Here is a 12,718-nt window from a genome sequence, read left to right as displayed (position 1 = left end):
ATGTGAACAAAGTGTAGGTATAGATGCAATGATCAGTGTTGGTCTGTATTGTAAAAAAATATATATATATATCAAACAATAACAGTTTGTTTGTGGTAATAGTTACTATTCCAACAAAGCAACACTTATAATTCAGGACCATTTTTATTCCTTCATCATGTTAATGATTTGTCTAATTTCTCACAGAGCCTTTGTGCAATCATTTTTGAAGATGACACAATCCTAGTTATTTTTTCATTCAAATTATATTAATATATGTATAGTTGTTTCACTCAAAAGGATTCATAGCATCACTATTATTTTGGACCTAATGCAGGTATATAAACCAATATCTCCTTCAGACCCACATGCAGACTCATTTACATGTCCACACCTTGATAGATATGAAAGATAGTCCCGCAGAAATACATGGTGGACAAAGCTGATTTATTAATAATCTCAGTGAAGCGCTATTTCTTGTTGCATTCCTACCTGTGTCAGCATTTGACATATGACGTGTGTATTACTTTTAGCATGAAAACTAAAAACAGGTACGCCCGAACAGGGACTTGAACCCTGGACCCTCAGATTAAAAGTCTGATGCTCTACCGACTGAGCTATCCGGGCTCCGCAGGCCGGTGCTGTCCGACAGTGTATTTATTAACAAAGAAAATATCACTCATCTTACGTTGATTGGTGATCTTTTAAGTGAGATCCCCGCGGGTACCTCGGGCGGACAAACCCGTATCACCTCCTAGCATGCATATTATTGCAGTTGCATTCTGTGATTTCATTCATTCATTAATTTGGAAAAGCGTTCAGATTTTATCAAAAAGAAAGAAAGGTATTGCTCGAAGGGGAACTCCACTTGTTACTCGACTATCGATGTTTTATGGTCGATACGAAACCGGTTGAAAACAATACAAAACCGTCAAATTTGGTGAACAACAGTCCGATTTAGAAAAAGTGATAATGCCGACAGATTGGAATACATTTGAGATTACAGAAAAATGACGTCCGCCCGAACAGGGACTTGAACCCTGGACCCTCAGATTAAAAGTCTGATGCTCTACCGACTGAGCTATCCGGGCGCTCTGATAGGTGAAGTTACCACATTCTATATAAACCGTTACCAATAGTCTAAGTTTTAGATGAAAGCGGAAGTGGAACCTCTTGCTTTCCCTCGTCATGCTCATAGCATTTTCACTACCACAGGCTAACCACGGCTAGTCGTTAGCTATATTTATTCTAGTTTAGCCTAGCATTGACCCTACTGGTGAGTTATTAAACACAAAACATCATGACACCATTGTTTATCAAATTCGGGCACAACTAGTGACCTATGTTTCGTGAAAATGTCGCTGTATAGTCTCGCTGCGAAAAGCTCATGTCGTTGCGTGTCAATAACAATCACTCGTCTTTCATTTAACCTGTTAACAAACTATGGACACTCAGTAGCAAACGTGGATAAAATCCACAAAAGAAACAACGTCCTGCCGAACTACACCACAAATGTAACGCGTGTGTTGAGCTCTAAACTGCACCACTCCCAGGTAGAATAAAGACCAATGACTATTATTTCAATGGCAGTCTGTGTGTGGTGTGGTCAATGCAGGACATTGACTTCTCTGTCTCGTTACTGTGTCTTCTCTATTAGGTACCAGAGGTTCCTACATGGGAGCTAATACCAGAGGACCAGCTTCCTCCGGTAATGCCCTCATGACTGGTTGAGTGTTTTATTTTCAGGGGCGTCAAGACTAAACCACATAATTCCTATAAACAAAACATCATGATAGAGATAAGCAAATACCAAAGGTCAAATTATGGGCCATACATCCCAAGAGTGTTTTCTGATTAGAAATTAGTGGATGTAATAACTTACAACTTACATTAACTTTACAGCCTACCCATATCCCTGTTGATCTGGTAGACAAACTGGAGCGACTGGCCTTGGTGGATTTTCGCACCAAACAGGGACTGGCCTGTTTGGAGAAGGCTATACGATTTGCAGATCAGCTTCATGTTCTTGACACGTCAGGGGTTGAACCAATGGATTCAGTTCTGGAGGACAGGTATGGTACGGAGAGTTAATGTAACACACTGACATTTGCATGCAGGCTTCTTACTCCCAGTTATATCCAAATACTGTAATATATGTGATAAGCCTGTGTTATTAAATGCAATTATGTTTTGTCCATGCACATTCAGGGCATTAAAACTGAGGGAGGATGAAGTAATGGAAGGAGATTGTGCTGAAGAACTGCTTCAGCTCTCCAAAAACACAGTTGAAGAATATTTTGTGGCACCACCAGGTAAGGAAACTATCTGAATACATTTATTTTGAAACGATAGTGTCGATTTCCAGATTCTTGAGATGATTTATGAATACAACTATGAATTAAAAAAACAAAATGAAGCCTCAATGCCTGCTTGTTTATGGACATACACTTACTATGTGCCCCTCCCACATTTATACTACCATCCTTACTGTATATCTCACCTTTAGTTTATTCATTCATGTATACTGCTGTCTGCGCTTATACATGTACTTTATAATGAGGCTATGTATCTTAGCATTTTCTCATCTACACGTTTCCATTTATTCAATAAACTCAAGGTGATATCCTGCAATGACAAAGTTGACTCCTTTCATGTGTAAATGAGGAGATCCATAACTAGTGGGGGTTTTTTCTCATCACAGGAAATATCCCTCTTCCAACGAGGGAGGAGAGGGCCACCATGCTGAAACACTCAGAGTTATGAAGTGTATTTTTGGTCTGAACTTAAACCCTCTGCATTCATTCAGATTTGTTATTTTCAGTTTCATTTGACAGTTTTTACAGTAATTAAAAATCCTTTTTTAGTTAAGTATCATTATATTAAAAACTTTAGTAAGCAGGGTGTTGGCAACTTGTGACATGAAGTGATTCACTGCAAAGACAGAACATTGTTTCAATTAGGGATTTACATTATGATCTCAACTATTTTCATTCTAGTGTTGTTAGTACTTAATAAAAAATAAAAATAAAAAAAGCTTAATTCCTACTGTTCTCTGCTTCTGTTTTGTTTTCCAAACAAAACGTGATACCATATCTGTCTTAAAATATGTCATGACGTATCATGCCAGGTATCAGGTGAGACCTGTAAACTCGTAATATACCTCAAGGCTGTTACGTCACCAAAACAAAACGACAACATGATGGGAGAATAGAAACCGAAAGTTGTAGAGGCAGTAAAAGGGAAAACGAATCTTAAGTGAAGGGGAGTGTGTCGATCAGCTGAGGCAGACTATATAAACAGTGGGGCCATCTGCTCGAGCACATCAGTTGTTTCTCCCTCACCTCGGACTGCAGCTCTCCACAAGAATCTGATAAAGTTATTACAAGGTAAGAATCTGTCTTTGTCTGCGCTGGAATGAAACACTTTGTGGTAAGTGGACTTTCTTTTGAAGTGGACTTATATTCAAATGAATCAATGATGTTTCAGATCTCTTCCATGATGAATTTAAACATCGTTATGCTGGACGGGACGTCCCACAACATGAGTGTGGACCACCAGGACACGGTGGGCTCTCTGAAAACACGGATCCAGCAGAAACTGGGAGTCGCCTACGAGACCCAGAAGCTGGTCTTCACAAACGGCAACAGCACCCCCCTCAACGACGACTCCAAGCCCATCAGCCACTACGGCTTGGGCCCCGGGGCCCGGGTGTCCCTGCTGGTGACCCAGCCTGAGACCATCCAGGTGTTCCTCAGAAACGAAAAGGGGAAGTTGACCACCTATGACATCAAACCCAGCGAGACCGTGGGCCACTTCAAGAGGCGGGTGAAGGCCAGAGAGGGGGTCCCAGAGAACCAGCAGAGGCTCATTCACCAGAGCAGAGAGATGTCGCAGGACCAGAGTAAACTGTCAGACTACGGCGTCCAGGCGACGAGCACCATCGACCTGTGTTTACACCTGAGAGGAGGTTGAGGACACTTGTGGTTCACATGTTTTCAGTTACTTTTCTTAACATTCCTGCCTTGGATTTAAATGAAACATCGAACTTGAAATTGCTTTTAGTTTTAATTTATTTGTATTGCATTCCTCAATGTAGGCTGCTGTATTCTGTAACATCTCAGGCACGTGTTTAGGTTTTATTTGTTATTTGGCAGTTCAAATGTATTATACACACAGCATTATGATCACTAGATACTGTTAAAAACGAATAAAAATGACTTTCAAATGTCAAATTGCACGTCTCCTCATGTTTCCGTAAGCCTATCATTTCAAATCATTGCAAAATTAATACATGTTGAAATTAGTAAAGAAATACAAAAGTATTGAAATGAATAGAGAAATAAATGATAATACAGTATTTTAGCATTGGAACTTCCTTACTTGTTAGCATACAATAAACCAATGTATGGGAACAAAGTGTAGCTATAGATGCAATGATCAGTGTGGGTCGATATTGTAAAAAAAAAAAGAAATTTATCTGACATTAACAGTTTGTTTGCGTTAATAGTTACTGTTTTGTAATGGTAAAAAGATGTTATAACAGAATAATGCCAAAATAGTTATAATTGCTTTGAAGTAATGTGCGAAAAGCAGGGTGATTTAAAGGTTTCCATTTGCAGGTGTGTCTGAAGAAAGGAGGGCGAGTCAACTTGCTCTCACACAAACGCTCCAACAAAGGACCTCTGTTACGCCATCTTAACCTTAGTTCTTATCTACACTTGGTTTGCAATTTTTCATACCTGCCACTGAGGATGGCCTTCATGTGTGTGTAAAAAAACGTTTTGACCTCTGAGACGCCATCTCCACAGAGCACCGTAATATGTGTATTTGACCTCCTGCTTGCAAGCAATAAATGGCCTTTTACAACTTTGATCATTCATCAAGACTCTGTGTTTTTATTAGACAAACATTGAAACAAATCATTCTCTTCTCCCAAACTAGTTTTGATGAAATATTCCACAACAGTTCCAACAAAGCAACACTTAAAATTTAGGACCATTATTATTCCCTCATCATATTATTGATTTGTCTAATTTCTCACAGAGCCTCTGTGCGATCATTTGGAAGATGAAACAATCCCAGTTATTTCTCATTTGAATGATAGTAATATGTATATATGTTTAACATAAAAGGATTCATAGCATCACTATTATTTTGGACCTTATGCAGGTGTATAAACAAATATCTCCTTAACAGACACTCTTTGGAAGACACTCTTCCAAACAGGGAGGAGAGGGCCACCATGCTGAAACACTCATGGGTTAAAAAGTGTATTTTTGGTCTAAACTTAAAACCCCTGCATTCATTTAGATTTGTTATTTTTCGGTTTCATTTGACAGTGTTGACAGTAATTGAAAGTCCTGTTTTAGTTAAGTATCATTTTATTAAAAACTTTAGCGAGCAGGGTGTTGGCAACTTGTGACATGAAGTGATTCACAGCAATGACTGTAGCAACCCGGCTGGATAATGGTCTGGAGTCTTTCACTAATGGTCCATAAGTCTTTTAAAGAACACACCATTATTCAGACAGGGATGCTACAGTCAGAACCTGTGCCCATGTAAACCAGGTGCTTAACTAATAAAACCGTAACCCTTTTCCGTCTTTAATATCATATCGCGTGCTGTCATCGTCTTTTAGTTTTCCTCCGGCTTCTAACTGATCATTTCCGGTTTTCGTACCTTCAAAATGAAAGCGCAACCGGAAATGCAACGACTACCGTAAATAAATGCCTAAGATAAAATACATTAAAAAAGTAACAATACATTAAAGTACTCCACCCTGTCAGAGGTCCTGTATAATGGTAGTACATTGTTTCAGTTAGGGATTTACATTATAATCTCAACAGTGTTTCCAATTTTCCTTCTAGTGTTGTTGAACTTCTATAAAAAACATGCTTAATTCCTACTGTTCTCTGCTTCTGTTTTGTTTTCCAAACAAAACGTGATACCATATCTGTCTTAAAATATGTCATGACGTATCATGCCAGGTATCAGGTGTGACCTGTAAACTCGTAATATACCTCAAGGCTGTTACGTCACCAAAACAAAACGACAACATGATGGGAGAATAGAAACCGAAAGTTGTAGAGGCAGTAAAAGGGAAAACGAATCTTAAGCGAAGGGGCGTGTGTCGATCAGCTGAGGCAGACTATATAAACAGTGGAGCCATCTGCTCGAGCACATCGGTTGTTTCTCCCTCACCTCGGACTGCAGCTCTCCACAAGAATCTGATAAAGTTATTACAAGGTAAGAATCTGTCTTTGTCTGCGCTGGGATGAAACACTTTGTGGTAAGTGGACTTTCTTTTGAAGAGGACTTATATTCATATGAATCAATGATGTTTCAGATCTCTTCCATGATGAATTTAAACATCGTTATGCTGGACGGGACGTCCCACAACATGAGTGTGGACCACCAGGACACGGTGGGCTCTCTGAAAACACGGATCCAGCAGAAACTGGGAGTCGCCTACGAGACCCAGAAGCTGGTCTTCACAAACGGCAACAGCACCCCCCTCAACGACGACTCCAAGCCCATCAGCCACTACGGCTTGGGCCCCGGGGCCCGGGTGTCCCTGCTGGTGACCCAGCCTGAGACCATCCAGGTGTTCCTCAGAAACGAAAAGGGGAAGTTGACCACCTATGACATCAAACCCAGCGAGACCGTGGGCCACTTCAAGAGGCGGGTGAAGGCCAGAGAGGGGGTCCCAGAGAACCAGCAGAGGCTCATTCACCAGAGCAGAGAGATGTCGCAGGACCAGAGTAAACTGTCAGACTACGGCGTCCAGGCGACGAGCACCATCGACCTGTCTTTACGCCTGAGAGGAGGTTGAGGACACTTGTGGTTCACAAATTTTCAGTTACTTTTCTTAACATTCCTCTCTTGGATTTAAATGAAACATCGAACTTGAAATTGCTTTTAGTTTTAATTTATTTGTATTGCATTCCTCAATGTGGGCTACTGTATTCTGTAACATCTCAGGCACGTGTTTAGGTTTTATTTGTTATTTGGCAGTTCAAATGTATTATACACACAGCATTATGATCACTGGATACTGGACAACTAATAAAAATGACTTTCAAATGTCAAATTGCACAACTCCTCACGTTTCCTGTAAGCCTATAATTTCAAATCATTGCAAAATTAATACATGTAGAGAAATACAAAAGTATTGAAATGAATAGAGAAATAAATGATAATGAAGCATATTAGTGTTAGAACCTCCTTACTTGTTAGCATACAATAAACCAATGTATGGGAACAAAGTGTAGCTATAGATGCAATGATCAGTGTGGGTTGATATTGTAAAAAAAGAAGAAGAAATTTATCTGACATTAACAGTTTGTTTGCGTTAATAGTTACTGTTTTGTAATGGTAAAAAGATGTTATAACAGAATAATGCCAAAATAGTTATAATTGCTTTGAAGTAATGTGCGAAAAGCAGGGTGATTTAAAGGTTTCCATTTGCAGGTGTGTCTGAAGAAAGGAGGGCGAGTCAACTTGCTCTCACACAAACGCTCCAACAAAGGACCTCTGTTACGCCATCTTAACCTTAGTTCTTATCTACACTTGGTTTGCAATTTTTCATACCTGCCACTGAGGATGGCCTTCATGTGTGTGTAAAAAAACGTTTTGACCTCTGAGACGCCATCTCCACAGAGCACCGTAATATGTGTATTTGACCTCCTGCTTGCAAGCAATAAATGGCCTTTTACAACTTTGATCATTCATCAAGACTCTGTGTTTTTATTAGACAAACATTGAAACAAATCATTCTCTTCTCCCAAACTAGTTTTGATGAAATATTCCACAACAGTTCCAACAAAGCAACACTTAAAATTTAGGACCATTATTATTCCCTCATCATATTATTGATTTGTCTAATTTCTCACAGAGCCTCTGTGCGATCATTTGGAAGATGAAACAATCCCAGTTATTTCTCATTTGAATGATAGTAATATGTATATATGTTTAACATAAAAGGATTCATAGCATCACTATTATTTTGGACCTTATGCAGGTGTATAAACAAATATCTCCTTAACAGACACTCTTTGGAAGACACTCTTCCAAACAGGGAGGAGAGGGCCACCATGCTGAAACACTCATGGGTTAAAAAGTGTATTTTTGGTCTAAACTTAAAACCCCTGCATTCATTTAGATTTGTTATTTTTCGGTTTCATTTGACAGTGTTGACAGTAATTGAAAGTCCTGTTTTAGTTAAGTATCATTTTATTAAAAACTTTAGCGAGCAGGGTGTTGGCAACTTGTGACATGAAGTGATTCACAGCAATGACTGTAGCAACCCGGCTGGATAATGGTCTGGAGTCTTTCACTAATGGTCCATAAGTCTTTTAAAGAACACACCATTATTCAGACAGGGATGCTACCGTCAGAACCTGTGCCCATGTAAACCAGGTGCTTAACTAATAAAACCGTAACCCTTTTCCGTCTTTAATATCATATCGCGTGCTGTCATCGTCTTTTAGTTTTCCTCCGGCTTCTAACTGATCATTTCCGGTTTTCGTACCTTCAAAATGAAAGCGCAACCGGAAATGCAACGACTACCGTAAATAAATGCCTAAGATAAAATACATTAAAAAAGTAACAATACATTAAAGTACTCCACCCTGTCAGAGGTCCTGTATAATGGTAGTACATTGTTTCAGTTAGGGATTTACATTATAATCTCAACAGTGTTTCCAATTTTCCTTCTAGTGTTGTTGAACTTCTATAAAAAACATGCTTAATTCCTACTGTTCTCTGCTTCTGTTTTGTTTTCCAAACAAAACGTGATACCATATCTGTCTTAAAATATGTCATGACGTATCATGCCAGGTATCAGGTGTGACCTGTAAACTCGTAATATACCTCAAGGCTGTTACGTCACCAAAACAAAACGACAACATGATGGGAGAATAGAAACCGAAAGTTGTAGAGGCAGTAAAAGGGAAAACGAATCTTAAGCGAAGGGGCGTGTGTCGATCAGCTGAGGCAGACTATATAAACAGTGGAGCCATCTGCTCGAGCACATCGGTTGTTTCTCCCTCACCTCGGACTGCAGCTCTCCACAAGAATCTGATAAAGTTATTACAAGGTAAGAATCTGTCTTTGTCTGCGCTGGGATGAAACACTTTGTGGTAAGTGGACTTTCTTTTGAAGAGGACTTATATTCATATGAATCAATGATGTTTCAGATCTCTTCCATGATGAATTTAAACATCGTTATGCTGGACGGGACGTCCCACAACATGAGTGTGGACCACCAGGACACGGTGGGCTCTCTGAAAACACGGATCCAGCAGAAACTGGGAGTCGCCTACGAGACCCAGAAGCTGGTCTTCACAAACGGCAACAGCACCCCCCTCAACGACGACTCCAAGCCCATCAGCCACTACGGCTTGGGCCCCGGGGCCCGGGTGTCCCTGCTGGTGACCCAGCCTGAGACCATCCAGGTGTTCCTCAGAAACGAAAAGGGGAAGTTGACCACCTATGACATCAAACCCAGCGAGACCGTGGGCCACTTCAAGAGGCGGGTGAAGGCCAGAGAGGGGGTCCCAGAGAACCAGCAGAGGCTCATTCACCAGAGCAGAGAGATGTCGCAGGACCAGAGTAAACTGTCAGACTACGGCGTCCAGGCGACGAGCACCATCGACCTGTCTTTACGCCTGAGAGGAGGTTGAGGACACTTGTGGTTCACATATTTTCAGTTACTTTTCTTAACATTCCTGCCTTGGATTTAAATGAAACATCGAACTTGAAATTGCTTTTAGTTTTAATTTATTTGTATTGCATTCCTCAATGTAGGCTGCTGTATTCTGTAACATCTCAGGCACGTGTTTAGGCTTTATTTGTTTTTTGGCAGTTCAAATGTATTATACACACAGCATTATGATCACTAGATACTGTTAAAAACTAATAAAAATGACTTTTAAATGTCTCCTTACGCGTTTCCTGCCTATCATTTTCTCTGCTCAGGGGGTGGAGCTGTACTCTGTACAGAACAAAATCAGAAGAAGATTTTTTTAAATTCACATTATTTCAGTTAATAAGACTCTGGGAGTCCCAGAGAACCAGCAGAGGCTCATTCACCAGAGCAGAGAGATGTCGCAGGACCAGAGTAAACTGTCAGACTACGGCGTCCAGGCGACGAGCACCATCGACCTGTCTTTACGCCTGGGAGGAGGTTGAGGACACTTGTGGTTCACATATTTTCAGTTACTTTTCTTAACATTCCTGCCTTGGATTTAAATGAAACATCGAACTTGAAATTGCTTTTAGTTTTAATTTATTTGTATTGCATTCCTCAATGTAGGCTGCTGTATTCTGTAACATCTCAGGCACGTGTTTAGGCTTTATTTGTTTTTTGGCAGTTCAAATGTATTATACACACAGCATTATGAACAGTGGATATTGTTAAAAACTAATAAAAATGACTTTTAAATGTCTCCTTACGCGTTTCCTGCCTATCATTTTCTCTGCTCAGGGGGTGGAGCTGTACTCTGTACAGAACAAAATCAGAAGAAGATTTTTTTAAATTCACATTATTTCAGTTAATAAGACACTTTTTTTAATCACATAATTAAATGTTTAAATTACGTATTTTGATAATGTGTCAGGGCTCTGTAAAAATGTAATGTATTCTGCTATGTAATTACAAAAATACTTATGTATCCAACATGACAGTTTTATGGTAGCTTGAACTAGAAATCATTAAGACTACTGCATTTGAGAATTATTGTCCATTACATAAACAGTAGTACAGTAATCGGCCAAATGCTGAAGCCACAGTGAAGTCGTTTTCTCCAGATTCATTTTCAGTGAAGAGATCTAGGGGAGGTTCATTTCCTCACTGACGCAAGGTAGGCGTACCAAAATAAGGCCACCACGTTGGCAAACAGTACTCTGAACTGCAAGCAAAAAAGAGACGGCGTTAATCATTAAGTATGTGACTCATTATTAGTTCAATGACACGGGGCCAGTGAAACGTACCTGGACAGGCACAAAGTTGATATTGATGAACTGGAAGGGAGTCCACACTTTCCAGTTCATCTTCAGAGCAGTGAAGTAACTTCCTCTCATCTTCTTTTCAAAGTCTTTCCACCCTTTTGCCTGAACATAGATTGGGATGATTATATATTAGGATACTCTTTTTTAACGTCCAATCACCCCAACTTTGTCCCAGAGCATTTGTTGGTGTTCAATGAGGTGACAAGGATGGAGTTTCCTAGATGACCTACCTCCAGGATGTTCATAACAAAGTAAAAAATTAGCAGAAAGCCGGGGGCGAAAACCAGCCGATCCAGCAGCAGACGCTTTACTATGCAGAACGGGTCTGTGCTGGGCAGCCACACCTCCATCAGCTGGTAAAAGTAATGGCTCACCGGTCCTGTAATGACCAATCTGAAATAGACAGCAAGGAATAGTGTAACTACAAAATATATGTATTATACACATTTTACATTGTCCTACACTCAAGTCTTTCCTTTTGTACACGAGCCATGGCTAGATGATTTATTCTCACCCATAAATGGCGTAGCGCGCAGCTCCAGCTGGGTCAATCTGATTGACCAGAGCTCCATTGTTGGCCTTTTTTCTGGCCTCCAAAATCTGAGACAGGAGATTTCCTAAAGCTGTGAGGATGCCACTGAAAGTATCAAGGACACACAACAAATACAACAATCAATATGCATCGGGTACATTGATAGTAAGGTACTCCAATCGAATCAAATATGTGTCAAAAGCTTGTTAGGGGAGGAAATGTATGTGCATGATGCTGATTGGCTGGCACAGAGCTGCAACCTGAGGTCAAGGCAAACAAAGTGGTCTATTCAACGATAGAGAAAGAACACATGAGTTATCGTGTATAATACAGTAAGTAATAAACTGCACGTTGCTTATGTAGTTAGTAAATTACAACATTTATGACCTTCAAAGGGAAGAAATCAAACAAAACCAGCACCAGTCTGCACAACAACTGACCGCTTACAGTCAGTGAAGAAGCGGAGCTACAGACCTCGTCACAGACTTAGTAAGGATGGGGTTTTTCTTCAGAAGAACCAGATATTGTTGTAATAAACGGATCTGAATGGACGCATTCCGCATCGGCAGGCTTTCCACAGGCATTATCGGTTGTTAAACTGTACAAACATTACAAACACAAGACAAGCGGAACTGACAGCAGCGAGGTTTCTTTTAAAAAGAGGGGCTGCCTCTTCCTGCCATCAGCATTGCGTCACTGACGAGGCCACGCCTCTGCGTCCACGTGACAAACAGCCGGCAGAGGGTGCTAGTTGAACACTATTATCGACTCTAGAGGGGTTTTAAGCTGCAGACCTGCAAGCGAGGGTACATCCGTGAAAGGATGTTAAAACAGACGTGTTTACAGGACCTGCACCAGAATATGGAAATTTACAACATTAATAACTTCACTTAATTAAAGCTCAACAATAAAGCAGTATTCTTTATATATGGTTCTGCAATAGATAAATGCCATCACCTTTCCTCTTATCCATATCTGTGATCCATGGTATACTGTACCTGGGCTTTTACTGCAGAGCAGACACGTTCTTGTGTCAAAAGAAATGTCATTGTAATTGACCCCTTGTTAACCAATTCATGTCACTGGAACTATGAGAGCCTCGCAACCCAAATAATAATACATCTTTAGAAGTAAAACGGTGTGGAAGGCTAAGACAAAGACAAACAATGACATACTTTGGTATTTACCTTAGAAAAT

General features: G+C 40.2%; 5 protein-coding genes and 2 non-coding genes across 8 annotated transcripts; 4 read left to right on the top strand and 3 right to left on the bottom strand.

The window, feature by feature from the left end:
• Positions 1-533: 533 nt before the first annotated feature.
• On the bottom strand, positions 534-606 carry trnak-uuu (transfer RNA lysine (anticodon UUU)). Its single transcript has one exon. It is a non-coding gene; the product is annotated as a tRNA-Lys (tRNA).
• A 391-nt stretch (positions 607-997) lies between these two features.
• On the bottom strand, positions 998-1,070 carry trnak-uuu (transfer RNA lysine (anticodon UUU)). The gene has a single exon. It is a non-coding gene; the product is annotated as a tRNA-Lys (tRNA).
• A 66-nt stretch (positions 1,071-1,136) lies between these two features.
• Positions 1,137-3,024, top strand: gatc (glutamyl-tRNA amidotransferase subunit C). 2 transcript variants are annotated; one of them, XM_037483392.2, is made up of 6 exons: positions 1,137-1,255; positions 1,435-1,532; positions 1,637-1,687; positions 1,910-2,051; positions 2,188-2,291; positions 2,681-3,024. In XM_037483392.2, exons 3-6 carry the CDS (start codon positions 1,654-1,656, stop codon positions 2,740-2,742), a joined length of 342 nt encoding a protein of 113 aa, XP_037339289.1. In that variant the 5' UTR covers positions 1,137-1,255; positions 1,435-1,532; positions 1,637-1,653; the 3' UTR covers positions 2,743-3,024. The 2 variants fall into 2 exon arrangements, with proteins under 2 accessions (XP_037339289.1, XP_037339288.1); XM_037483391.2 differs by having other exon boundaries at positions 1,153-1,532; positions 1,882-2,051.
• A 133-nt stretch (positions 3,025-3,157) lies between these two features.
• Positions 3,158-4,851, top strand: LOC119225501 (polyubiquitin-B-like). Its single transcript, XM_037483394.2, has 2 exons — positions 3,158-3,365; positions 3,466-4,851. The coding sequence occupies exon 2, from the start codon at positions 3,475-3,477 to the stop codon at positions 3,949-3,951; it is 477 nt and encodes a 158-aa protein (XP_037339291.1). The 5' UTR covers positions 3,158-3,365; positions 3,466-3,474; the 3' UTR covers positions 3,952-4,851.
• A 1,236-nt stretch (positions 4,852-6,087) lies between these two features.
• On the top strand, positions 6,088-7,702 carry LOC119225334 (polyubiquitin-B). The gene is made up of 2 exons (XM_037483123.2): positions 6,088-6,225; positions 6,326-7,702. The coding sequence occupies exon 2, from the start codon at positions 6,335-6,337 to the stop codon at positions 6,809-6,811; it is 477 nt and encodes a 158-aa protein (XP_037339020.1). The 5' UTR covers positions 6,088-6,225; positions 6,326-6,334; the 3' UTR covers positions 6,812-7,702.
• A 1,236-nt stretch (positions 7,703-8,938) lies between these two features.
• isg15 (ISG15 ubiquitin like modifier) lies at positions 8,939-10,427 on the top strand. Its single transcript, XM_037483122.2, has 2 exons — positions 8,939-9,076; positions 9,177-10,427. The coding sequence occupies exon 2, from the start codon at positions 9,186-9,188 to the stop codon at positions 9,660-9,662; it is 477 nt and encodes a 158-aa protein (XP_037339019.1). The 5' UTR covers positions 8,939-9,076; positions 9,177-9,185; the 3' UTR covers positions 9,663-10,427.
• On the bottom strand, positions 10,251-12,203 carry pxmp2 (peroxisomal membrane protein 2). Its single transcript, XM_037483120.2, has 5 exons — positions 11,996-12,203; positions 11,504-11,626; positions 11,220-11,382; positions 10,972-11,091; positions 10,251-10,889 (listed from the first exon to the last, which is right to left on the bottom strand). Exons 1-5 carry the CDS (start codon positions 12,103-12,105, stop codon positions 10,821-10,823), a joined length of 585 nt encoding a protein of 194 aa, XP_037339017.1. The 5' UTR covers positions 12,106-12,203; the 3' UTR covers positions 10,251-10,820.
• Positions 12,204-12,718: the final 515 nt, after the last annotated feature.

This window comes from Pungitius pungitius, chromosome 5 (genome assembly GCF_949316345.1).
Source record: "Pungitius pungitius chromosome 5, fPunPun2.1, whole genome shotgun sequence".
NCBI classification, from domain to species: Eukaryota; Metazoa; Chordata; class Actinopteri; order Perciformes; family Gasterosteidae; genus Pungitius; species Pungitius pungitius.
This window is presented reverse-complemented; position numbering and strand designations above follow the sequence as displayed.

Excerpts from the sequence above, each read along its gene's own strand:
- gatc (XM_037483391.2), top strand. The coding sequence starts at position 1,335 with ATGTCGCTGTATAGTCTCGCTGCGAAAAGCTCATGTCGTTGCGTGTCA. Across the intron at positions 2,052-2,187 it reads GATTCAGTTCTGGAGGACAG|GGCATTAAAACTGAGGGAGG; the intron begins GTATGGTACGGA and ends ATGCACATTCAG. Across the intron at positions 2,292-2,680 it reads ATATTTTGTGGCACCACCAG|GAAATATCCCTCTTCCAACG; the intron begins GTAAGGAAACTA and ends TTCTCATCACAG.
- LOC119225501 (XM_037483394.2), top strand. The coding sequence starts at position 3,475 with ATGATGAATTTAAACATCGTTATGCTGGACGGGACGTCCCACAACATG.
- LOC119225334 (XM_037483123.2), top strand. The coding sequence starts at position 6,335 with ATGATGAATTTAAACATCGTTATGCTGGACGGGACGTCCCACAACATG.
- isg15 (XM_037483122.2), top strand. The coding sequence starts at position 9,186 with ATGATGAATTTAAACATCGTTATGCTGGACGGGACGTCCCACAACATG.
- pxmp2 (XM_037483120.2), bottom strand. The coding sequence starts at position 12,105 with ATGCCTGTGGAAAGCCTGCCGATGCGGAATGCGTCCATTCAGATCCGT. Across the intron at positions 11,627-11,995 it reads CTTACTAAGTCTGTGACGAG|TGGCATCCTCACAGCTTTAG; the intron begins GTCTGTAGCTCC and ends TGATACTTTCAG. Across the intron at positions 11,383-11,503 it reads GCGCGCTACGCCATTTATGG|ATTGGTCATTACAGGACCGG; the intron begins GTGAGAATAAAT and ends TGTCTATTTCAG.